The sequence below is a fragment of the Ambystoma mexicanum genome, chromosome 5q, assembly GCF_040938575.1.
Source record: "Ambystoma mexicanum isolate Mex_15411 chromosome 5q, UKY_AmexF1_1, whole genome shotgun sequence".
Classification (NCBI taxonomy): domain Eukaryota; kingdom Metazoa; phylum Chordata; class Amphibia; order Caudata; family Ambystomatidae; genus Ambystoma; species Ambystoma mexicanum.
The window spans coordinates 1,085,873,844-1,085,900,612 of NC_090933.1; the positions used below are offsets into that span (position 1 = coordinate 1,085,873,844).

A 26,769-nucleotide genomic window follows, 5' to 3' on the forward strand; every position below is an offset into this window, starting at 1 on the left:
ATTAGAAAAGATTATTCATGTTTTCTCTAATGCAAAGTTTCAGAGCAGATCACCCACTATCACCAGTGATACGCAATTTACCATTGGGTGTGGAACACTTTTCAAAAATATGACTTTTCTTCGTCAGCTTGGATGATCTTCACAAAAAGATATGCATCTGGCAAGCATCTATTAAATATTAAAGCAGGCAGAGTTCCTCCTAAACAGACAAACAGACTTCAAAAATGAAGAATACATAATGGAATGTGGAATTCTGCTTCCTAATCAGGGGTCATTTGTTTTAAAAAATTCAACTATAATGCTATGTGCTGCGAGTCCGAATTTCCAGTATCAAGAAATGAAACCATTTCCACCAAATAGGATTGGATCCAAAGTACAATGGAAGCAGGCTGTTGGCTCAGGCACCTCCATAGTGGATGGCACAGGACTACTATCCAGACATTAGGAATACCTTTACACCACAAAGAAGAACACAACAATGTATTTTCTTCAATTTAGAACATTAATTTGGTAAACAGGTAGATAGACCAAATCTTTAACTTACCAGTCTCAATCATTAATCGCTCGCTGGGAATGGTTTTCAGCACCTCCAAGTTGGCCTCGGTTTTCAATGAGCTAAGTGATTGAAACAGCCAACGGGTCAGGGAGATGCAAAGGATGGAGCATACAAATATACGAAGAGCATATTTAATGTTAAAGCAAGCTGAAACAAGCAATAACAAAGGCAACAGATTTTTGCTACCATATACCAAGTGAAGCCTCAAATGCCCCAAGAATGCCAGTATGTGCCTGGCTTAGACACCACATTGTAAGGTATAACTACACATAGGCATCAGCGGCCATCATATGCTATGTGCAGTTTACATGTCTCATTATTGCACAGTACAAAGCGGTCAAATAGATTAAAAATGACATGTATTGTCATACAGGAAATCCTTGAGTAAGTTGGGTGTGACACGAGTGCCCATTTCCCAGGAAGCCTACTGTTGCATTTATGCCCGACACTAACTTCACTCCAACTTCGGAAGAAACACACTTCTTAAATCTGCTATTAAATCTTCATTACTCATCAATCAATATATTGTACCCCAGTAAGTCTGAAGAAGAAACACATCTCCTGAAGCCAACTCAATTGCAACACAATCTCACTGTTATTGTTTTAAGATCTGTAGCACCTATAAGGTGGCAGCAGCACATTACTGTTATATAAAATGAGGAGCAAGGAAAAGTGGGGGCAGTGAGTAGCAATGGGAAAGATGTTCATGGATGAAGGGAAATAGTAGAGCTTTTGGGTGCAGGGTCGATAGATGTATGAAATAATCACTGAACTTTCTTCATAGCAATTCAGAGGAAGTACAAAAACCCATATGTAAGCAACGGATGCAGTAGAAACCAAGCTGACAACCAGGTGTGTATATGGCTAAGTTGTGTGAGACAGGTATGGTATCAAAAGAGAGACAGACTCAAAGATATTCGTTTCAAAACCTTCATTAACTAAGGTTGCTGGGTTGGTGTAATGCCTAACTGGCCCTAACTCTAAAGGGATGGTTCCCTTAACTGATGTTTCTAAGGGCCGTCTATGTCTGAAAGTCCAAAACAATAATCCGTCTGTGTCCAAGTGGTTCAACTATATTGGTTTCAAGTGGCCTTCTCACCAGGTGTAGTTTATTCAATGTCACAAAAATAAGTTCAATCGAAAAGGGCTGTTCGTAAGACCTTCTCCATAGGGCCCTTGCAGTATTCTCAAATACTTTCAATGCCTTTAGTTCTTTGGGATTCCCTTCCCCAAGTTTCAAGTTGTCCAAGATCAACAGAACAAAAGAAATATATCAGTTACTCTTTCGGTTGCCTTCCCCAAGCTTATGCCGTCTTGTTTCACCAATAAAAGTTCACCCCTGTTAGGTCTCTGAGGGTTCCCTTCCCCAAGCTCAGGCCGCTTCAGGTTCAAACACAAAATTCAACTTCGTTAGGCCTCTTAGGGTTCCCTTCCTCAAACTCAGGCCCCTTCAGTTTCAAACACAGAATTCAACTTGTCAGGATGTACCTTTATACCCTTTCCTCTAAATATACAGTTCCTATCTCAAATAACCTTCTTATGGGGTAGAATCAAAGACTTTCGAAAATGGCAGCATCCTTTGCTTCTCTCTACCACTCTGCTCTTTGGCCCCTCTCTGTATTTCCTGTACTTGCTTTTCCTCTATCCTTTCAGCGTCAGGTGATTGCCACTAACTTTCAGTGTTATGCGGATGACACGCAACACTCCTTCAGGCTACCCTCACCCACCACCTCTACCACGCTCATATTTGACTGTCTGTCCGCAAATCAGTCATGGTGTACTGCAAATGACCTCTGCCTCAACGCCAGTAAGACTGAGATTGTTCGCATTGGGACTCCTGCTGCTGCTTTCCCACTCTCACTCTGGCCGGCGCCCCTTGGCCCTGCGCCTGCGCTCACCTGCGGGGCAAAAAACCTTTGGGTCATCTTCGACTCCACTTCCTCCTTCTCCACTCACATTTCGGGCATCTCTAAAACATTTATAAAAAGTCCACCTAGCAGCTGCACCTCCTCAGAGGTACTCTTCCTTTTCTCACTTTCCCCCAGCGGCTCACTGTCTCCAGAGCCCTGGTTCTCTGTAGGCTGGACTACTGCAACAGCATCTTTCTCAACCTCCCTGCCTGTGTTTAGCACCCTCTGCAGCTCATCCAAAACAGAACCGGAAGACTTATCCTTGGCCAAGCCCAGGGACTGCATCTCTCCGGCATTGAAATCCCTCCCCTGGCTCCCAGTGGCTGCAAGGATCAAGTTCAAGACCCTCTGCATTATCCACAAGGCTTTCTGGGGCCTGGGACCCACCTATCTGCAACTATGCCTACCTAAATACTGTCCCTCCCGAGCCCTCCGCTCATCTACCTCCAACCTTCTGTGAGTGAGCCGGTTCTCTAAGCAGAGATTTGGAGGGATATCTTCATCCTCAGCAGGGGCCTCCCACTGGAATAGCCTCCCTGCCGCCCTCCATCTTGAGTAAGATCTCCTTAAATTCTGGAAACTCCTTAAGACTTTCCTCTTCTCCTCTTCCTTCTCTCTCCCTCCATCCTGCTAACCTCTCTCTCCTCGTCCACATAGCTTGCCGCCAGGCCACCGGGTGTACCTCAGCGTCTCACAGGTCCATGGCACCCTCGTCAGTCCTCTCACACTTGCCTCCGGGCCTGCATTTGCCTCATTGCTACTGCACTTGGTCAATGACCCATGAGAATGGTCATTCTCTCAACACTTCGCCAGATTTTTCTGATCACTGAGCGCACTTGGATTCCCCCCCCTCCCCGGCCCCACAATAACCCCCCTTCCCTGTCCTGTGCGGTCTGTGCACTTGCACGATCTGAACGTACCATGCCTCGAAGATAGTCTATATTCCCTGTCTCCCCTCCTTGCATGGTGGCAAAACAATGCATTTGGAAAAACTGCAGAATCGTCAGACCTATTGCTGTTATATACACTGTTTAGTTGTACTATATGCACTTACTCTGCCTGTGCAGACCTGTATCATTCAGAAATTCAAGGGCTCTGAATGACTGTTTTTCCCCTTGTTCCCTTCCTCCTTCAGCGCTTTGAAACACTGCCTTGTGTATAGGCGCTTTACAAATAAACATTACCATACCATACCATACTAGGTGCTTGCCGGTCCCCTTTATTATCCTTCACTTCACTATGCCCACTGGCACCTTCTTTGGTTTTCTATTCTATCATCTTGTTGTGCCTTTGACACCTTCCTTTGATTCACTTTCCTTTTGTGCACCTTGCACTTGTCCTTTTCCTTTTCATGCTGCACACTTAATTCGCTCTTGCACCTTTCCTTTAATTATAGGTCACTCGCACCCTTCTATTCACCTGTATGCCTTTCCTTGAAACAATAATGGCTTTCGTTTGGCTGAGGCAAAGCTTCTTGTTTATTACATGGGTCCCAGACCCCGTTAACTTTCTCATATATGCGGGTCCCAGACCATAGATTTTTTATTTAACTTGGCTCTTCGCTATAAGTCCCACAATGACCCTTTTCCTATGGACAATAGTGTACTTTAAGTTCACAAAAGGATTATTTTCTCTTTCCTGCTCCTTCTGCTTAGTGTCGCTTTACACTCTTTTCACTTGCTTTCTGTTTCATGCCTCTTTGAAATCTGTTGCTTGCTTTTCATTCCGTGTTGCTTTACAGTTTGTGCCTTTCTCCTGTTCCGCTGCAGTCACACGCACGCTCCTGAGTTTCTCTCTCATTGATTTTCACGAAACTCACCGGGCAGCATCGCGTCTACTGGTGGTCCCTTCAGGATATACGGGGTTGAGGTCAGGCTCTCACCATCTGCCCCTCAGACATCCTTGGGGTCGGCACAGGTCCGAAGAGATTGAGCATTCCACTGAACGCTGCCAGCAGGATGCTAGCAGCCTCACTCAGGCTCCTTGGAGACATGGCTCCCTCGCCACGCTGCAGCCCCTCACAGACACCGGACCAGTGTATCGGCACACCGTTCTCCGCCAACCTTCAGCTCCTGCCACTCTCTGCTCCTTAGCTTCTCTGGTCCAGACAGCATCCCCAGCTCGCTCTCTGCTTCTGACAAAAATTAGACTGGGACAGCCTCACTTCTGCTCTCCCAACTGCTGCTCTCCCTGCTCTGTCAGCAGTCTCCTTTTTTAAAACAATTTATTTTCATTTTAAACTTGTTTATTTTAACCAGCACACAGGTGATCAATGCATTACAGATATTAAGATTCACATCACTTATCGAACCATACATTTGTATCCCCCTGTTCTCTCCCTCCACCCTCTCCCACTTAACCGCTGTCAAGGTCCGGCGCCTCTGGTACTTGGGCTGGCTCCTTGTCCTCAGCCTGCAGGGCTCTGGCCACTGAACGTGGTTTATACTTTAGTGCTGGAAAGTTCTGGTCGTAGTCCAGCACGGGTGCCCAAATGTTTGTGAAGCGGTGAAGGAGTCCCCTGTTAGCTGCTGTGATTTTTTCCACTATTAAGATGTCCTAGAGTTTTAGCCACCACAGGATCATTAGGGGGCCCTGCGGAGATTTCCAGGTGCGTGCCACTGTGATCTTAGCGGCGGGGAGGAGCTGTCTTATGAAGGCTGCCAAATCTTGGGAATATACCTGGGATCGGGACTCCCAGTAATATAGGTTCTGGCTCCAATGGTATCGCTATCTGGGTGATGTCTGCTATGGTGGCCATGCATTGGGACCAGAAGTTCTTTATCACCGGACATGACCACCACATATGTAGCTAAGAACCCGGGAGGCCACAGCGGCGACAGCATAGGGTGAGCATGGTTGAAGTGATGTAGTCGAGCGGCGGGTAGTAAATCGTAGAAGTAATTTATGAGCACACTCCTGATTGGTGATGCAAAAGGAAGACAAATGTGTCCTTGACCAAATGTCCACACAGGACTGATCCTCTATCGGGTGTCCCAAGTCCGCTTCCCACTGTGGCATATAGGAAGCTTTAGCAACGAGAAAGTCTACCTGCAATAGCTTATAGAAAGTCGAGATTCTTCCCCGGGTCGGTGGATCTGCAGCTCTAAGTTCGATGGGGTTTAGGGCTCATGTGGCCGCCAGGCAGGTCAGACGGTGTGATCACCAATGTCTTAATTGCGCATAGGAGACCCTATCTGTTTCCGCTAGGTGAAAAGCGCTCTTGCATTGTTGAAAGGTGAGCGTTTGGTTCCCCTCAAAGAGTTGACCCAAGGAGCTAAGGCCACCAGCGATCTAATTTTTGAAGTTCGAGGGGCAGGCTCCTGGTGTGAAGGCCGGGTTATGGAACACTGGGGCAGATGGGCTCAGATCTCTCCGGAGCCCAATCCCACGCTCTTAAGGTGTGTTTAGGGGAGGACAAGGTGCCTGGCCATGCCCTGCGCAGGGAAGCAGCGAGGTGTAAGAGGAAGCGAAGGGGAAGGGGTAAGCAAGACTGCTCAATCTCTGCCCATTTCGGGCGTCTCGAGGTGATGGTCCAGGCTTGAGTGTGAGCTATCTGTGCCGCTATCTGGTACTTCTGGAGGTCAGGGACCCCCAAGCCTCCTAGCTTCAGGCTGCTAAGCATGGTTCTCTGTGGGATACGTGACTTTTTACCCCTCCAGATAAAGCGAAATACTTTCCTTTGGAGGCGCTGGAGCAGGGGACGCGTAATAGTAATGGGGAGGGCTGTGCAAGAGTATAGGAATCGTGGGAGGAGGTTCATTTTACAGGCCGTGATATGACACAGTAGAGAGATCTCTTGTGGGAGCCATCGATCGAGGTCTCTCTCCAAGTCTTTAAAGAGTGGAGGGAAGTTTTCCCAATAGGTGTCTTCTGGGCGAGCAGGGATCTGCACCCCTAGGTAAGGAATAGACTTCTCACTCAATTGAATCGCGCACAGGGATCTGAAGGCCTCTCGGTCCTCTGGTTCCGGATTAATCCCCAGAGCTGACGATTTCTCAAAGTTAATTGTAAATCCTTATATCCTCCCGAATCTATGAATCTCTGCTAGGGCGGATCTCAGTGACAGAGAAGTGTCCGTTATGGTTAGCAACACATCGTCCGCATAGAGTGCGATCTTGTGTTGAGAGGGGCCTACTTGGAGGCCTTTGACCTGGGGTTCAGGCGGATTTGTTGAGCTTGGGGTTCCATTACTAGGGCGAAGAGTAGGGGGGCAGGGGGCACCCCTGCCTGGTTCCATATGTTAGAGGGATTGGGCTGGATAGCAGGCCATTGACCCGAAGAAGGGTTTTTGGAGCTTGGTAGTTCGCCAGGATGAGTCTTTGGAAGGTGGGCTCAAAATGGAAGGACTCCAAGGAGTCGGAGGAATGACCAGTCCACTTTATCAAATGCCTTGGTTGCGTCCAGGGCCAGCAAGGCTAACGTCTGCAAATCTAACTTTACGACCTCGATCAAGTTGAGGACCCTGCATATGTTGTCTGCGGTTGCCCTCTTCATTATGAATCCCGTCTGATCTGAGTCTATAATGTTCGAGAGTACTCTCGCCAGTTGGTTTGCTAGGACCTTCGAATATATATTAGCGTCAAGGTTCAGTAGGGAGATGGGCCTTTATGCAGTGTTATCCCTGGGGTCTTTTCCAGGCTTGAGGGCGAGGACTGTGATCGATTCCTGCATCGACGGGGTGGCAAAGGAGTTAAAGAGTGTTGTCAAGGGGGTCAGCAGCTGGGGGCGAAAAACTTTATAGAATCAGGTTGAGTACCCGTCTGGCCCTGGGGCTCTTGGTTTGAGACTTTTGATAGCTGCGTCAACCTCTCTGCATGTGATCGGGGCCTCTATTTCTTCTTTAGTCGCGGCTGTAATGTGAGGGAGGGCTGCGTCTCGTAGATAGCTTTGTTGTTCCTCTAGTCTTAGCTTGTCATGATCCGCAAACTGAACTCTGCCCTGGGGATCACGTAGGCCCAGGATGGTGTTTCGCTTCTTGACCTTAGCGAGTTTCTCCACCAGGAGTTTGTTCGCCTTATTATTTTTAGCATAGTAGCTTTGTTTCGTTTTGGCTAGCAGCTGGGCTGCATCCTCAGCGTAGTGATCTTCCAGCTTCTTTCGGGCTGCCTGTAGGGCCTAGTGGGTTCTAAGGGTCCTGTTTTTGGCTTTACAAACTGCTTCCGCCTCCTGGACTTTATCTTCCAGAATCTGGCGGGCTTGCCGCTTACATTTATGAAAAGCTGCTCCTTGAGAGATTAGAGCTCCTCTTACCACAGCCTTCATTGCGTCCCAAGTATTAGCCAGAGAGGTATCCTCGTTCTTATTTTCCTTAAACTCCTTGATTGATTTCGCCACAGCATCCCTCAGTGACATATCCCCCAAAATCGGGTCATATAGGGTCCATCTACATCTTGGGGCAGGGGCTCTAAGCGTTAAAGTGACTGGGGCGTGATCTGAGAGCACCCTAGGACCGATGGTCACGTCGTCTGTGAAGGCCAAGACTTGGGTGGAAGCCAGTAGGAGGTCGATGTGAGATTAAGTTCTATGTACATATGAGTAGAACGAATAGTCTTGTTCGTCGGGATGCAGGACTCACTACATATCAACCACATCTAGGGTTCTGAATAATTGGAGTAGGGTTGCCGCCAGATTGAAGTCCTTGCGAGCGGGAGGGTGTGATTTATCCTTGAGTGGGTCTGGGACTCCATTGAAATCTCCCCAATGATAGTTTGGCCCTCAACGAAATGTGGGAGGGCTTCCTCTAGGGCTGAATAGAACTCTTCTTGTTTGTCAATCGGCACGTAAATCGAGATATGTGAGTAGAGCTGACCATGGATCAGGCATTTGATTGCCACGAAGCGGCCCTCGGGGCAAAGCGATGTGTCTAAGATTTGTGGTCCGAGGCCCTTCGCGAAGAGAACAGCTGCCCCACCTTTCTTTGTACCATTAGATGCCAAAAACTGCAACGGGAAGTGCCTATCGCGGAGTCGGGTGAAGTCCGCCAGGATCAAATGAGTCTATTGGAGGAAGACCACAGAGGCTTCTTCATTCTGCAAGCGCCGCAGCGTGGATTTTGTCTTATGCAGGGAGTTCAAGCCTCTGACGTTTATCGTCAGGAAGTTCAGTTTTTGGTGTGGAGGGGGAGCCTCCCAGGCTTCTTCTGGCTCCCGGGGCTGATCTTGCGGGAGCGGGGGGGGGTGGTGCTCAACCATCATTTGAGGGCTTAGTGCAGGTGTGGTCCTCCTGTGGCTGGGTTTTATAACACCTCCAACAGGAGGGTAAACTTGTGGTGGTGCGGGAGGCCGTTTTTTCCAGCTCGGCAACTCCCATGGCCAACGTGGCCATATCTGTCCCTCCAGCCAACGGGGCTTGGACAGTCAAACACAACTGAGTTTGCCTCCAAGGGTAGTTTGATGACATTCAACTCAGAGGAGGGCATGGGCCGCTCAGGGACCGCAGCATTATTGTTTCTATTTTTGGTTCCTCTGTCAGTCTTTTCCCAACAGTAAATTGCAGCAGTTCTATCTCACCTTCCGACGCCTCTGCACCTTGGACCAAGCAGGCTGACTCTGCTTAGGGGGGGGACTGGTTTGGTTCTTCCGGTGGGCGAGTCCCCAGGAGAGTTTGGATGCAGTATAGTTGCGACGTCCTCCAGATGGCTGATTCTGCGTTGGGTTCCCTGATAGGTGAATTGCAGGACAGTGCAGAATAGCCATTGGTAGCGGGCGTGCTGGTCCTGCTGAAATAGGGTTAAGGGCCTGAGGGAATCTTCTTTTTTGTAATGTCACTAGGGAGAGGTCTTGGTAAATCTGGAGCGGTTCGCCTTGAAAGGACAACTCATCTCTGGTGCGGCCTATTGCCGAGATGGCCTCTTTGGTGATGTAAAAGTGTACACTCGTTATCACATCCGGTGGAGAGTCTGAATCCACCCCTCGTCTTGGCCGGAGCCGGTGGGTGCGATCTAGAATGAGTTGGGCCTTGTCCATGTGTGGGAGAAGGGATTGAAAAATGTTGCCTATATATTCAGGCAGAGCCTTGTCCTGCACTGGTTAGGGGACCCCTGGAGCCGAAGATTGTTTCGCCGAGCCCTATTCTCCAGGTCCTCCTGTTTGAATTCAAGCACCTCGCTCCTGTTCTGCAGGGCCTGGATCGAGCGTTGCATTTCCATCAACGTCACGTCGTGACTCTGGGTTAGGTCTTCGACCTCTCCCAGACTTTGTTCCGCTTCCATAACTCTCTGTTCTGTTTGTTCCAGCTTCGTGTAAATCTCCGCCATACAAGATCTGAACTCTGCTTTAATATCTAGCATGAAGGCCTGAATGTCTTCCTTGGTTGCTAATCTTGCATGGTGGAAATGTCTGAGAAAGAGTTTAACCATTGCTCTTTGTGTCTAATTCGGGACCCCTTGCGTCGACTCCGACTTCGGCGATGAAGCAAGCTGATCTCAGAGGAAAGCGTTCCCCGGTGCTCCAAGCAGAAGCTGTGGCTATCAGTTCGACTCAGATGGAGGAACGTGGTAGCTGGCTTGTAGGAGTGATGTCTCTTGAGTGAGGCAGGGGCTTATGTTACTGGGAGTGCTTGCCGTGGGGTCTTTCGTGTTTCCAGGTGGTGTGAAGAGATAACCTTGGCTAGGATTCACTGGCTGTTGGAAGTCAATCTTGGGCACTCAAGTAAGCAGATCTCCAGACTTCAGTCCTGCTAGGAGCTTGGTTGATGGTAGTAGAGTGCACTAAAGGGCGGGTTGTTGAGTGCACTACCGGGAGGCTCTCCCAACGCAGCCGGCTGGGCTCGGGTGGAGGCCGTATCCTCTCTCCCCACCGTAAGCGATGAGCCTCGGATCGTCGGTAGTATGAGGGGAGTGGGCCGGGGAATCCCAGGAAGCAGCCGGACTGGAGAGCCCAGCGAGAGCCTACTGTAAGGGAGGTAGTCTGGCTGATGGCTCTCGCCACGTAGGAGCTGTAGTGTTGCTGGGGTTAGCGCTGGTCTGGGGTGCTGCTGAGCTAGTGAGGCTAAAGAGGTCGGCTCACGGAATACTGCAGCTGGTGGTAAGCTGTGGATTAGGCTGGATCATTGCTGCCACCGGCGACGGTCTCTGGAGCCCCTCTGGGATTGTTGCCTTGGCCGCCTCCCTACTCCCACTGGCTCAACGCTGTGTCATGGGTGCCTCTGGGGGTGCACAGTGCATAGTATGGTTGGGGGGAGATCCTTGGCTTGGGGCTATAGGGTCCGGGTGAGCCGGGGGTACTGTTTGCGGCAGGGCTCTCACCTCTGGGTCGTCGGGTGCTGCGGGCTGCCTCTGAAGGGGGGCCGAGTCACAGGAGGCTTCGGAAGGATCAGGCTGGGTTCGCTTTCGGGGCTGCTAGCTGGCCCGGCACCTCAGGGGCACAGCTTGCCACTTCCCTGCTGCGTAGTGTGGATTTTGCAGCGCTGGAGAGTTAGTCTCCTCCTTTCAGGCTCCAGACTGTGCTGGTCAGGAATGCCACGCTGCGGTGTGAGTGCGCGGCACCTCGGAGCTGCAATCCGGCGTTCTCTTCCAGTGGGGTTTGGGGCCGCTTGTCACACAGCTTTGGAGACGGCTTGAGCTTGGGCTTGAGGTGCTCTGCTCCACCGTCTCTCAGGGCGCTTCCCGGGCTATAATCTTTCTTCAGCGCCCTCTAGAAGCATTTTCTCCCCACGTCTCTCCACATCGGGACGGATCAGAGATTTCCCCGTCCGCCATCTTGGATACGGTACAACGGGTCAGGGGTGTGTGAATAGCTGCTTCGTTTCAGGGCTTCTCGGGGATCTAGGAACACATTCAACCCGCCGTGGGTGCCTCAACCCTTCTCACAGCCGTCGCTGCAGGAGTAGCATATGTCGGACAGAGGAAGGTTCAATTTGTCGTTATATGCCGCGGGTCTCGAACGGAGGCCATCAGAGGAGCTGGCGCTCCTGGCCACGCCCCAGCAGTCTCCTTTTATACACCTGTGTTGTATCAATGTGCTGCAGGTGTGTGGTCAGAGCTGGGTTTGCCTGACCTTCAATACTCCAATTAACAGGACATGCCTGTCCTTCAGTCCTGAAAAGAGAGTCAAGTTGAGTTGGGTCTAAGTGATCATTATTAAATGCCTGACCCTGCCTGACTCTATTAGTGGGACAACTTGAGGAGTTTCTACTGTAGGTTTCCCTTACTTTCCTTATGTTGTTTCTATGGGTAATTCTCACTACTCTCGGTTGCCTCTTTTTCTTCCCAGTATTAGTTGGAAATGGGGAGGGGGAGACGAAATCGGATTAAAAATGCTCTATGGGTGAAATAATCATAGGATGACTGACAGAGGATAGAGGGGAATGTCCTGGCTCTGTTATACCACTCGGGTGATTCCCCTTTTGTTAAGTTATTTCCTACTCCTGTTCCCCTGACATAAAGGTACTGATCTTGACGGCCTCCCTTTGGCCTGAAATGTGGGGAGATAAATAGGTGTTAGGGGTAAAGTCATTTTGTTGTTTCCTCTGACCCACCTCGCGGCCTGCTTTTGTTCCATCACAGTATTCCCGCCTCTCTCTTGGATCAGGGACAATGAGGCCTGTCCATCCCATAAAGGCTTCAGGGGTTTCTTCCTCCTTGCCTATTATCCTGTTAGGATACCCCATCTCACCTAGGGTATTTCCATGATCACAAAACCCGGACTCGCTACCCAGGTGATCTTCCCTCGCTCGTCCACCCCCAGGGTTGGGATCCGAAAGCGACGGCCCTCCCCTGGCCACCTGAATAGAGGTTTCTCACAGTTGGCCTAATGAAAAATAACCACAGCTGTATTGATCATGATGCCACCCACAATATCACAGATGCAACCATAATGCCCAGTCAAGGAAACCCGTTCACTGATATTTAATAGGTTTTTAATAGGCCAACATTTTTTTTCCTTGGCCTCAATATTTATTTGTAATAATAACAACATATCTGCAGTACAACTGGACAATTTGCCTGAATCAGGGCCCTGCCAAGCCACTTGAAGTAACCACTGGGCCAGGCGAACTGGCCTCTTTACCCCCATTATGTCCAATGACCTCCTTGACCGGGGCATGGCCATCGACCATACCCCAGCCCCTGCCATGCCACCTAAAGTAGTCACTGTTCCTGCCTGTGGCAAGGTCCAGTGGCAAATTCAATCCCATTGTGGGTCAGTGGGCCACTGGCGATGACCGCAGTGGCCACCTTGTCTCGGGCATGCAAAGCCAAGCAGCAACTTTACCATCATTGTGGGACAGCGGGATTGCCGTTAAGTCAGTGGTCTCTTTTTCCAGTCCCAGACAATTCGCAGGTAAAGACTGTAAAAAAAAAAAAAAGTTTTTATTTCTGAGGGCATACTGCAGCTTTCTGTGCACCTACTTGGGTCGGGAGCAGGGTCACCAAACGGGCTGCAATATGCCTCTTTTCAAACTTGTTGTATCATGTGGTCTGCAAACAAATGCTATAAAATGCCAGCCAATAAGATTATACATTTCCCAACTACCGAAAACGTGGTAGTAAATCTGCGGATGGTACCAAATATCACTAATGGATTTTCCCCTACTTTTGGACACTTTCAAAAGAAACAGCTGGACGAATTTCACTAAAGTTGCAAAAGCATACTTTCGGTAACAGAACGTCTGATGCAAATACATCAAGTAGTTCCGGTTGTAGGTGCAGAAAAAAATGTGTCAATGTAAAAGAATGAAAAATCATTATATTTGGGACCCCCCCCTTATAAATTTGCCCTCCTTCCCCAAGTAATTGCAATTATTCTGGGTCTATATTTTTCTTTGAAAGGTTTTGTCTGGATTCATCGAATGGTATGAAATAAATAAGCCACTCAGAAAGTGCTCTTCCTAGTTGCCATGTAACCGATACATAAATACAGGATCACTGTTGTTGACTGTCTGAAATATGCATATAGTGATGGATTTCCATCTGCAAGGGGAAATCTCAGAGTCTTCAACATTTAAGGAGCTTAGTTAAATTGATTCTGCCTGAAAGTAAGGACTGCTTAACAGCCGCACTTTCCAAAAGCGCCATGTGTCTTAAAAGAGAGTTACCCAGAAGTGCCTAGAAGTGCATTGGGCGTGTGACGGAATCACTAGCCTCTATATTTAAGTCACCTATGTATCCCTCTATTGTATGCCAGCAAATGTTAGCCCACATAGTACTTAACACAAAAGAAAGCAAAGGAAGGAAATGTGCACATGCAGAAACTGAGTAACAGTTTCTCCTGTATTTTCCCTTTTAAAATAGTAATTGGCGCCAAGGGAACTTCTTCACATTATACAGCTGTCTATAGGCACAGCTCCCCCTATTAATCAAGTATTATAGAATGAAAAGGTATAGCATTGAGGCTGCTGTTTACGTGGCCAGGCCCTCCCACTCAGCTGTTCTGCCCCCACCTTTTTCACAAGCTGTCCTTGGGTGTCCTCGTCGCCTGGGTCCATCAGCAGAGGACAGAGGACGGCATGAGCTCACCAGTTTGTGCCTGTTCAGGCCTGATAGGGCCAATTGCCAGACCCACTAGCCTGCTTTTTATCTACAAAGTAGTTGCTCCTACTACTACCCACCCAAATGATATCACCATGTCTACCCTCCCTCCACAGCCTGTACCTACCCTCATTAGGTTTCGAATGGCCAATCATCCGAAACATCCCTGGCAAGCTACACTAAGGAACCTCATCAATATCACCCTTGCCCCATCCAACACCCACTGACTACAGGCCCATTCCCCACCCCCTCTTGCTGATCAATGCTTGCTCAGCAGTAGCTCATGCCGTGGAAGTCATCAACCTCATCTTGTACAACATTGATCCCTCTTCATCACTAAAACATAATTTACCCTCTCCTTCTCCCTTGTTTTCAATGTCCTCCTACCCCCAGGCTACTTCATCCAACATGCCGAGCGGCCAGGAAGGGCAGGAGGCAGCGTCACAATCGTTCATCGGAGCGATAAGCCATGCTGCATCATCCCATCTCCCAGAACAAGCTTGTTCGAATCACTCGCTTGCCAGATCCCTTTATCTCAAAAATAATTAATTCCACCTCATCTACAGACCACTATGCAAGAGCAACTCTTTCATTGCAGACATCTCCAACATCTGCCAAATTAGCATAGTGTAATAATGTTTCTCCAAGATTTTAACATCCACGAGTCTCACACCGACAACCACAGGTGAATCATGCTTTTCACACTGACTGCATCCACGGACCAGATACAAATTGGGCTTGCCCCCAAAAAAACAAAGGCAACACCCTAGACTTAGTCTTTATATCATCCAACATCATCACCTGCGCAGACCCTATCCCACTCAACTGGTCTGACCACATCACCATTCCACTGTTTTGATGGCCAACTTGACCTCGGCCCACAAAGGTCAAGCTAAACGCCCTCTCAATCGGTGCTGCTCATTCTAAACCTTCACGGTCAATAGGTTAGAAGCAAACTATGGAGACATCTCCACCACAGGGAATGCCTTGGTCCTTCTAGAATTATTTAACAACTGTGACACTCATGCCCCGCTATAACAACGAGCCCTGCTAAGATCAAATCATCTGCCCTTTGGTAAACACCTGAGCTCAACTCCAACAAATGCTCAATCGGAGCCCTAGAGAAATGATGGCAGAAAAACCGTAACCCTGGAAATCTCACCAACCTCAAATCCCTCTGCACCAACCAAAGGGAATGAATTACAGATGCCAAAGCTGCTTACTGCACCACCATAGCGGAAGCCTCTAACAGGAGCAAAGCCATCTTTGAAGTGTTACAGCATTGTACCAAAGCCTCACCCAACACACAGATTCCAGCAAATCAGGTAAAATGTGACATATTTAACAAGTTTTCTATTGAAAAAATAGCAAATTCAGGCAAATCATACAATCAACTCCCCACAGCATTAGCCCACCGGCATTCCAGAACGCACACTGCACCTCTGGGCCGAAATCTCTGCTCTCTGTCCCCAAGATCTCCTAAGAATAATCACATAATTCCTATTCTGGTGGTATCATTCCGGCTTTTATCATTAAAAATTAAACAATTGATGGGCAGATGCTCAACGCACTCCACAGCATCATTAATGCCTCCCTCACAGAAAGGTCATTCTCTGACACCCCCAAGACAATTTTCATATGACCGCTTTAAAAAAAAACGTCCCTAGACCCAGGCGACCTGGCCAACTAAATGTCCATTATTATCGTTCCGTTTATTGGCAACCTTTTGGAAAAAGTAGTTACTACACAACTACTCGCCAGAATCACACAACTACGACTATCAGTGTATCATGGAGAGAGTCACCATCTAGGTAGTGGATGACGCCCTCCAAATCAGGAATAAGGGAAACTCGTGCATCCTTGACCTCTTGGCTCCATTCGACACAGTGAACCACCTCATCCTCTACTCCCTCCTCGCCTACAGGATGGGATTCACTGGCACTTTCCTGAACTGGTTTACCTCCTACTTTTCAGGTAGACACCAGCCCTTTCATATGAACATGTTGCATTCTAACCGACTCCCAGTCCCCTGCATAGTGCCCTAAGGCTCCATCCTCTTTAACCTTTACATGGAACCTCTGAACACACTCATCACATATCCCGATATAGCTATCCACCATTATGTGAACGATACTCAGTTGCACATGAGTTAAAAGTTACAGGACATCAGTAGTCTCAGAAATTACCTAGCCATCATTCAGTTTTGGATGTCCACTGCCTACATGAAACTTAACCCATCCAAGACCAAATTCGTCCTCATCAGTCCCACCACTAAACAACAACTTGCCCAACAATGGCTCAATGATATGCACCCAAAAGGATTTGATCCACAGCTCTTGTATTCAGCTAAATCCTTAGGCTTCACCATTAACAGCAGCCGGTCCTTCCAGAAACACATTGCCAAGAAGTCTCAACCCTTTGCAAAATCCAACTCTTCACCCAGCCACAGGACTTCCGGACCGTAGGGGCATATGCCCTGCAGATGAGACTGCCAGCCGCTCAAATGGCTTCCCTCAATACTTCACGGCAGCACATCTGATCACGGGTTCACGGAATTTGACTGAATTACCTCCATCCTAAGCAAACTTTATTGGCTTCCTCTCCAGGGCAGTATACTGTTCAAGACTGCATGCATCATCTGCAAAGCATTCATGATTAGCACACTAGCATACCCGGTGGCTAAATTCCACATATGTGGTGGCACAGGTGCTTTGTGCAGCAAATCGACTAACTGGCTCGCATATCAACTTGTCTGCAAAGAGAGTACCCGCAAACAATCATTATCTTGTCACACACCGACCCCCTGGAACTCATTCCCGGTATCAGCTCAGACTGCCCCCACAATTCTTCAGTTCCGCAAATTTCTCAAATGTGAAGTTTTCAACAACACCTGACCAAAGACTAATCTTATTGGATGCACAGACAGACGTACAGTACTGTGCTACATTTAAAAGATGCCAGTCCAAACGATGGCTAGCTACACTGTGTACAGTGCTCTGCTGCTCTTGAGCAAGGTCTGCACTTTAAACAAAATACAATAAAACTAAAATATAGCGTGGATCTACTGTCTGACAAAACTAAATTATTGTTAGCAGCCATGTGGCTAGACCTTTATGTGCCGAAGTTGATTTAGCAATTTAAAAATGAGAAACCTGTTCTTGGTTGGCATACCTGCTAGAAATGTGTTAGCAGTGTACACATTGGAAGTTACATTCCTCACCACATCAGGGAGGTGACCTCCAAAGGAGTTGTTGCTAGCATGTTGTTAGGGAGAATTCTCAGAAATGTGCTAATTTCTCTCTACCTTAGAGACCCACAGCTCTTTTGCTGGACTCTAGGACTTTAATTTGTTACCTGGTGAGAGTGAGACCCTTTTTCCCCCCACTCTCTCATGTATTTTTAATGTGACATGAACTCTGTTTCTTTTGGTTGTGGAGCCTGACAAACTCTGGAGTCTGACATCATCTTTTATATTGTGTCACCCAGCACTTTCAGTGCAGAGACACACACAGGGAAGTCTTTTTAGATTTCCCAAGGTTTAAATACCTTCACTTGGATAAACTACTGTTTCCAAGAGCAGTGAAGTGAAATTGACTTTACTTACTAGACCCAGCACACACTATCTTACAATAGGGTGCTGGAGGGGTTACTTAATATCCCCTTTGTCTAGCTTCTCATGTAACATTTTTATGTTACCCTTTCCTTGATGAATGGCTGGTGGCAGTGGTTTACTTTTAACTACCGGGGTGTACATTTACCGCAAGCTGCGTTCGCAGCTGCAGTATAGCACCCAAGGGTACAATCTTTTGTCAAAATGGCCGGTCGTCTTTTATCACCATTTCTTTGTGGAAAAGTCCTTCTTGAGATTTACTCTTCATGCCTGTCATGGGGCAGGCCTTGAGGCTCACTATTATGGACCCAGTGAAGGGCCAGGGCCAAAGGACAAACACAAACAAACAAAAAACATAAAAAAACGAATCCACCCTTATAAGGGGCTTCTATGCCCTATTTGCAGGACAAAGGCCGTGAAAACTACATTACCCAAACTTCCCTGGGCCAAGAACTACAGGGACCAGCCCAAAAGGGGCGGGACTTGCACGCGCGTGCGCACAAGCAAATCCATAGCACAGGGCTTGAACACCCGACAGGAGAGGACGTGTCCTGGAGAGCTCCGTGAATGGGGAACAGCACGAGGGGCCACGCCCCAGCAACCTTCCTTACAGGCCCCTCACCTGAAGCAGATAAGTCACGCATACTTTGGGGGGAGCACGGGGACACCGCGCAATACTGCAACGCAGCAACAGAAAGCCAGAGCAGATACTGACGGTGACCTGGGGCACGCACAGGGGGGCACCGCCCATGTTCTTCCGTCCCCCTGTTCCAAGAAAGCTAAGTCAGTCCATTTATAGTTGGGCAGCCGAATGTCAACCTGGGCAGACCGCGCGCATAACCCGCTTGGCATCGCATGAGCGCAAGAGCAGTGCATGTGTTTTGCATACTAATTAGCCACGTGGAGAAGCTCGCATCAGTACAGTGCGGTTACGCCGCAACTCGTCACGTGCGACAAACAGCATACATTTTAGCTCGTCAGGAGCAGGATCGCTTAAGGGTCAGCGACCCTGCGAATAAAGTAAACACAGTGCGGGGCCACGTGTGGTTTACCTCTGCATGTGCCAGTTCATTTACAGAACGCAGTCAGCGCATTAACCCATAGTGTTCCGCACTGCACAGGGGCACGCAGAGGGGTGCAACTAACCATTTGCATGCTAAGCAGTGTTAAGTCCAGTATGTGAAGTAACACACAGCCTAGTAACTCATGCTCTCTTTACAGCGGTAATACATTCTAGAAAACCGGACCTGCGAGTGTGCAGGCAGGAGGCCAGCACTCACCCCAGCGATAAGTCTTTCTCTAAGAACTTGTAATGCTTGATGCAATGTGAATGTTTTCTTGCGTTACCCCATGTTCTCTTCCCTATCCACCTCCCCTTTTCCAAAACCCTCTTACCGGTTACCCTGCTGCCTTAATCCATCCAACCATCGAGTCCCTAACCTTCTTTCCCCGCCAGGGTCTTGAGGCTTGTGTAAAATCCATCTTGCAAGCGCCCAGACTGTGGAGGGGATGGTTGGTTCGTGCCACTCCTGAGCCTGAAGACTGAAGCTCTGACGGCGCCAAACCAGGTTTGGTCCCTTTTGTTCGTTTTGCCTTTGGCAGGATTCACGAGTGAAGCCTGCCTCTGGCTCCAGGGTGTCTGGCGGAGGCAGGAAGCGAGAGAGGTGCCCGAAACTCCCTGTGCTAGTCTCCTAGGAGACAGGAATGCACTCTTAGGTGATTGGCCAACTGGGTGACTGACAGCTAGGCTGGAATCAATGGGAGAAACCTGCATAAAAGGCAAGGCTTTATGGCTTGGAAGGCAGAGTCGACCACTGGACGCAGGAATCCAAAAAATAACTTGAAGAGGATGCCTGCTGCAACTCCTGGACCGTTGGTTTGCCCAGTGAATCCCTGCTACTGTGCTGAAACTTCAATTTCGTTTCGACTAGAGAAGCCCTGCAAAGACAACTTCTCCCCTTGAGTTGGTGGGACCAATCAACTCCAAAGTAAGCCACTTGGACATCCTCTCAAAGCTGGTTGAAATTCCACTGCAGTTGCTGCTGGAACCGAATAGCCAGGGAAAGGAACACCAGATTGTGTGCGTTCCTTTTAAGTTGGCCAAGAGCTCCAGGAAGATCCTCTGGAGTCGCAGGAAGCAGGACTGACCGAGCCTGAGCCACCTCAACAGAGTGTTGGACCCCAGATGCAAGTAAAGCCCATCTCGACAGCCAAGAGTCCGCAGTGTTGCTATTTGCTTAGACGTGAAGCTGAAACCTGCGAAGTGCCACTGAATAGAAGTTGGTCATTTTCTGTCGCTGATCGTCCCATTGCGGTGCAGCAGTCCTCCAGACGTCCTCCCTCTTGTATCCACAACTGAGGCCCAGGAAAACACAGGAAAGCCCTTTTCTTCTTACCTCTTGTTGTAACCTTACTTGTTCTCTGCTGAGATCTGTCTTTGTTGCCCTGTAGAGTTGCTAACAGTTTCTTTACTTCACAAGCCTAGCCAGCTTGTGACCCTACTTTGATTTCCTCTTTTCTACAAGAGACTTCTAAGACATTGTGCAAGACATTTACTTACCTCCAAGAAGTGCTTTAGCTCACCTGGACTTTTGCCCAATTGACTTTGACCTAGCCTGGCTCCCTGAATGACTCTTCTTCCCTCTGATATTGTGTTTGGTCTTCCTTCCAGGATGGGGTAAACTAACTTTGCATTGGGGGTTACCAAAAGTACTTACCTGCTTCAGAACATTTGTGTCATCTCTTGTTCTGTTCTAATAAACGTTTTCTTTGACAAAATCTTAAGTATGATTCTAAATGCAAACAGTGATATATTAATGTCCACAGTGTCCTAGTTACTAAAGTCACCTGAGGGTGTAGGAAGTGTCTGTGTGCCATCCCAAAAGGGTACTTACTGATTTAGAAATATTAAGAGTGTATTTTGGAGTGTATTTGTGTGTTACTATTATATTGCCCCCTTCTGAAGGCTTACTCTAACTGACTGTTAAATTAATAATTGTTTAAGCAAGAAACCTCGGGTGTAAGCGTTTATTTGAATACTTGTCACTGTGAATCTCTGTGTAACTCCCCTACAGCTCACATTGAGCCCTCTTGAGATAAGCCTGGCTGCTCAACACGCTACCGACCTGTGAAGTACAGACTTATACCAAAGGTTGGGTTCCTATTGGCAGTTGGTCAGGGTTGTTGTAGTGCACCCATCAACAGTAGTGTTTTTTTGTAAACTCCCCCACCCCCAAACCACCACTCATTACTATTAAGGCCACCCAAATCCCCACCTCCCCCTCCCCCAACATATATATTTCAATGAGTTTTTTTTGGATGGAATTTATTCTGCAAAAATTCCATCGAAAAAATTACTGTTGATGGAAGGACTGTTTACCGTTCGTAGTTATTCCAAAATAACAAACGGTGGGTTCTGCCTACCTATATGCCTAAGCATTTAATCTGAGTCATACACCATCTCAGTGCATTCATCTCAGGCGTGGAGGTAATGACGTCTGTAAGCAGAAATATTTCAGACTTCACTGATCTGGAAGTAGGAGCCATAATTAACGATATCGTCGAGCACAGGGTTCAGATTGTTCTGTGGGTCTCTAATATACAAGAGCTTATAGAAAACTAATTTAAGGTGCACCTGCAATGCGTAACCCTTAAATGAGAATGTGTCAACCTAAACAAATCTGCCAGGGGCTCCATAACTTAAGCGAAAAACAGTAGGGATAGAGGGCTGCTTTGCCATGTGTCCCTAGTGAGGCGTATGGGCTTGAACAACTGTCCACTGGTGCACACTCTGGTGCTGGGCAATGTGTACAATAGTCAAATACTTTGGATAAAATTGGGCCAAACCCACAGTAAAAGAAAACGCAAGCACACCTTGTCAAAAGCGTTCTGCCTTTCAAGAGTCACTGCCACTACCCGAGCCAAGTGGCTGATCTGCACTATGATATTATACAGTCTACGAGTGTTGAATGTCGTGGAACGGCCAGGGATAAAACATGCTTGGTCCTGATGTATGATATGATATATGATATGACATTTATAACGCGCCTATACACAAGTGTTTCATGTGTACCATGTAGGACAAGAGACGATTGGCAAGCACTTTTACATAGATTTTGATATCTGTGTTAATGAGATGGTGAGAGAGGCTGGTATGAGCTGCACTCCGTGGGGGGGTTGTCAGGTTTCAGCAGTAGCATAATGGTAGCTTCCTTTACAGTCGGGGGGAGCTCCATAGCCACCATAGCTTCTTCACATAGTGTTTGCAAAAGCGGGACCAGCAGATCGTGGTAGGGTTTGTAGAATTCCGCGAGGAGGCCATCCGGCCCTGGAGACTTGCCCATGGGCAGGTCATTAATGGACGTCAGGATGTCCTCAGCAGTGACCGGTCGTTCTTAGAGATCGCTTGTGGTGTCTGATATTAGTGTGATTGGTAGGCTGCCACGTCAATTAGTGCCCCAATCATGTCTACATTTTACTCTCTTGTGCTTGATACAAATTGGAATAATATTGATTGAAGACTTCATTGATGCCTGCCAGCTTGTGTATTGTCTCCCATTCTTGATTGTGATCCCTGGTTGTGCCGGGCATGAAGAGACAATATGCTGTAAGGTTTCCAGTTCGTTTGATTGTTTGCAGAAACGGCAGAAGGAATTGTCTTTTGATACAAGTTGCCTGGTTAATAATAGCTCTCTTGTTGGCATCAAATTCAATTGAAAACGTAGGAAGGCATCTCTGACAGAAGCAGATGGGAAACGTTGTAGATATAACGGAAGACAGTTTAGTGGGTGCGTGTCCAATTTGCATTCCAGATTGAGTTTGAACTGTGTTTTGGCGTTGATGGTCGCTATCCAATCATTACGAGCACATTTTTTTCCCGCTTTTTCTGGGTGCTGCATTAACTGTTCAGTAGATATATCTGCCGTTAGTCTGGTATTTTCCATGTGGTTTTTCCAGATCTGCAATGCAGTTGCCTGAGTTGTGCAGTCTTTTTGCTGAAATATGTGTAGCGCCGGGGATATGCGAGTCAGAGACGATTTTTCTATAAAGATCTAGCTTTCGCCATGTGTAAAGTGAGGTGAGGGACTGAAGTGCCAGTTTGTATCGAATGCGAGCCATCGGAAACGATTGAGGTAATGAAAGAACTTTCCTCCAAAACATACCTTCAAGACGCAGCCATATTGATCTATCAATGTTAATCATAGATTCACTTCCATAAAGAAGAATTGCAGTGACTTTTTGCCTATAGAATGCTATGATTGGCTTTAATGTGAATTTTCCATGTTTCAGATGTAGAAACCGTCCTTGGCGGGCTAAAGATAGAGTTTTCACCATTAAATAGCCGGACCAATTTGTTTCAGTGGGTGATTGGTTTACCCAAATCCCCAAGTATTTAACTGTTGTCACTTGTTCAAGGGGTAAATTATTTAGTAGAAATGGTTTGGGGTTCTGTTTTGCTTTGTGGGACGGAGCTAAGAGCATCACTTTTGATTTTTGTGTATTTATTCGAGTTGATTTGTCTTCATATAAGCTTCTAGTTTTGGCAAAGCTGTTTGGAGACCTCTTGGAGATTGTGAACACAGAACGATATCGTCTGCGTACATCATGCAGGCGATGGTTGTAGCATTTAATTTTGGTGGATTTGACTGTGGCGAGTTTGTCTCAATTTCATAATCTGATGAAAATAGGCTGAAAAGCGTGGCCGCAAGTGGGCAGCCTTGTTTGAGTCCATTGTAGGTTGGTATGGGATCTGTTACTGTACCGTCTTGTGATAGTCGGACTCTGATAGATGTTTTCCCGTAGAGTAGCTTAATTGGTTCCAAGATTTCATCTGGACAGCCCCATTTCCGTAATTTCGACCAGAGGAGTGATCTATTGACTAGGTCAAATGCGAGTTTAAGATCTATAAAGGCTATATATATTTGCCTTTTGTTATGGATGGCCTCCTGTTTCAACAAATTGAGTAAGAGTAGATTGATGTTGGTTCCAACATGTTTAACAAAACCTGTTTGTCTAGGTGCGTGTATGTTATTTGTTTTAGCCCAGATGTTTAGTTTGTCCAGCAGAAGGTTAGCAAACATTTTCCCTAGGGGATCTAAAAGGGCAATGGGCCTATAGTTGGATGGGTCTTCTGTGTCTCCTTTTTTAAAGATTGGTAGCAGGGTTGCCGTTTGCCAAGATGGTGGAATGGTCTTGGTTTTGATGATTGTTTTAAAGATGTGGGAGGAGATAACTGCCCAGATGGTTTTGTTAGCTTTAATGAGTTCATTTGAGAGGCCATCCGGTCCCGGAGCACGTGAGGGGTTTAAGTTGGTAATAGCTTTTTCTAGATCTTCCAGCTGCCATGAAAAGGTCCAGAGATGTTGTGGGGTTGAGTCTTGGATATCTGAGTCGGAGGTACTGTTATAGAGGTTCTGAAAATGTAATTTCCATCTGTGTTCGTCGACGTCTGTTGAAATCTTTTCTACCCCAGTTATTTGAAGGTTCAGTAGTTTCCAAAGGTCTCTTGTATTGCGGTTTTTAAGAGCAAGCAGCATTTTTTCAGCGTCATTTTGACCTTGAAGTGCTCTATTGGATCTCATCCAGTTTTTGTACTGTTGTTTTAGTGATCTTATTTTGTCATGGTCGTTATGTGGCATCCGCTGTATTCTTTTTATGTCACTTCTCAATTTCTTTTTTTTTCTGCTATTATAGTCGAATAGGCATGTGTATGACGATGGTTCTTATGGGTACTTGTTGTTCTAATTAATTTGAACTGAACCAATAGGTGTGGGTAGTTTAGCCGTTTGTCATCTGTCATAGTTGGTGAAGTAATTTGATGTGCTAGTGTTGTCAGGGCCTGATGAGAGATCTTCCGTCTATTTTGACCCGAATTTAAAACTAGTTCTGGAAGGTTTTATTTTTGTTTACTGAGGATTGTACATTTCCCACGTGATTGTCATTAATGTTTGATCGCTGTAATCTGTTTTTATATATTTTTTCCGTATTAGCTTCGATGCGATCTGGTTCGGTGTATAGATGTAGTCTATGATGGCACCAGATGAGCCTCGGGTTCATGTATTCATAGGCTTGTTGGTTTGAGTATCGAGGAAGTGCACTCTGATGAGGCCCCTGGTGGACATTTCTTTCAGCCATCGTCAAGCTCTTAGGGACATATTGTTTCGTTTTAGCTCTGTCCCTGCACTATCATAGAGATGTAAATTCAAATCTCCACATACTATTGGTTGGATGCTTGGATATTTTAGGATAATTTCATCAATGCAAGTAAAGAGTTTGTCGATTTATAGGTCATCAGCAATGGCCATTGGGTTCCAGTAGGTATTGAGAATTCCAAAAGTATCGTAGGTTGGATCTGTCTTTGTCTTCGTTGTGTGAAGTATCGTGATTTGAATCCAGTCATTTATTTTCATTGAGTCCATGATTATGAGATAACTGGACGTTTTAATGAGGGTCAATAGGCCTGCAGATGGTCGTCCTCTTTTGTTCTTTATTGCTGGAACCATCATAGTTGTGTATCCATCAAAGATTGGCTGTGATGTGATCCATGATTCTTGGATACAGATGATGTCTTATCGAGAAAGATCATGTGTCTGGTTGCAAAAAAGATGGCCATGTCCTCGAGTGTTCCAGGAGCACAGTGAAATTTCAGATCTGGAAGGTTGCAATGGTGGTTATTGAGTAGAGTCTGCACTCTCTGAAGATGTTAGTTGCGACCATTCCATTACCCTCCGTATGTGATGCATAGTGTGGTCTGGGTATTTATGGGAGATTTTGAGGTCTTCTTGATTAATATTTTCTATCGGCTAGTCATGTTTATTGGTATTTTCGTCTCCTGGTCCCCTTCTATTGCTATCTGTCTGATATTCTTGTTTCTTTGAATGGCCTTTGCTTACTAGAATTCTTTCCATCTGCGTCTCTTTTTTAGAGTCAACATGTTGTATATCAAATCCCAATGTATTTAAATTAGTTTGTTCTTTCATAATCTGATCCTTGCATGGGCGTAGCTCTTGGCAATCCAGCCCAGTATCCAAGCATTTTGCTCATAGATGATTGAGTGAGACTAAAAATCCACTATGGTGCTCAGAATGGGAAAAAGAACAAGTTACTTTCTTACCTGGTAACGTTCTTTCGATGGGATGGTCCGACGGCGTATTCCATATCTATGACATGTAATCACCACAGCTGTGCTGCTTCGGAAACTTTTTTCGGCGTCTGCATCCTGCGTCGATGACGTCAATGCGCCGTCATCGAGGACCTCCTCCGACGTCCGACGTCATCCGATGTGATAACTAGGACGCACGACGCCCGTAGCCTCAGTTGTAGTTTTTTCCCCCAGAACGTGTGACATTAGTCAACTGCCAGTCAGACACAAAGCCTTGCGGAACGTAAGTTGCAATCGCAAAAGAAATTCTGCAGCGGGGAAGGCAGGGCGGGAGCGATATGGAATACGTCGTCGGACCATCCCATCGAAAGAACGTTACCAGGTAAGAAAGTAACTTGTTCTTCGAGGGGATTGGGTCCTCCGACGTATTCCATATCTATGACAGACTCCCAAAGCAGTACCAGAGCAAGGAGGAGGGAAAGAATTTAGAATCAAAATTTAGAATAGCCAATCAAATAGCAGAGCAAAGGACCGCCTTGCCAAAGGCCAGATCCTGTCCTCAGATGGAATCGAGGGAATAGTGACGTACAAATGTATGTACAGAAGCCCAGGTGGCTGCATCACAGATGTTGCGAATAGGAACACCCCTCTGCAGGGCAGTAGATGCAGCCATACCCCTGGTAGAATGGGTCCGCAAGCCAGCCGGTGGGTCCTTACCCGCCAAGCGGTAACACTCCGAGATGGCCAAAATAATCCAGCGAGACAAAGTCTGTTTCGTCACAGCTTGCCCCAAACGCTTTCCAGCGTAACCAATAAAGAGTTGATCGTCCACTCTGACCCGGGACATGCGTGAAACATAAAAGCTTAAAGCTCTCCTAGGATCAAGCCTATGGAGCCTCTCCTCTTCCTTACCAGGATGCGGAGGAGGATAGAATGCCGGAAGAACAACCTTCTGGGCCAAATGAAATTATGTCACTGCCTTCGGAAGAAAAGAAGGACGAACTCTAAGGACAACCCTGTCCTTATAAAACACAGTGAAGGGTGGCTTAACTGAAAGTGCCTGTAACTCACTCACTATGCGAGCGGAAGTAACCGCAACTAAAAACACAGTTTTCAGAGTTAACA

The 26,769-nt window shown here is 47.1% G+C and overlaps 1 protein-coding gene across 1 annotated transcript in view; it reads right to left on the reverse strand.

Annotated features, from left to right (window-relative positions):
* TATDN1 (TatD DNase domain containing 1) overlaps positions 1 to 26,769 on the reverse strand; it is a 463,190-nt gene that overhangs the window by 78,621 nt on the left and 357,800 nt on the right. The window contains exon 10 of the mRNA XM_069621594.1: positions 545 to 615. Coding sequence (XP_069477695.1) covers positions 545 to 615 — 71 coding nt within the window. The remainder of the gene's footprint in view (positions 1 to 544; positions 616 to 26,769) is intronic.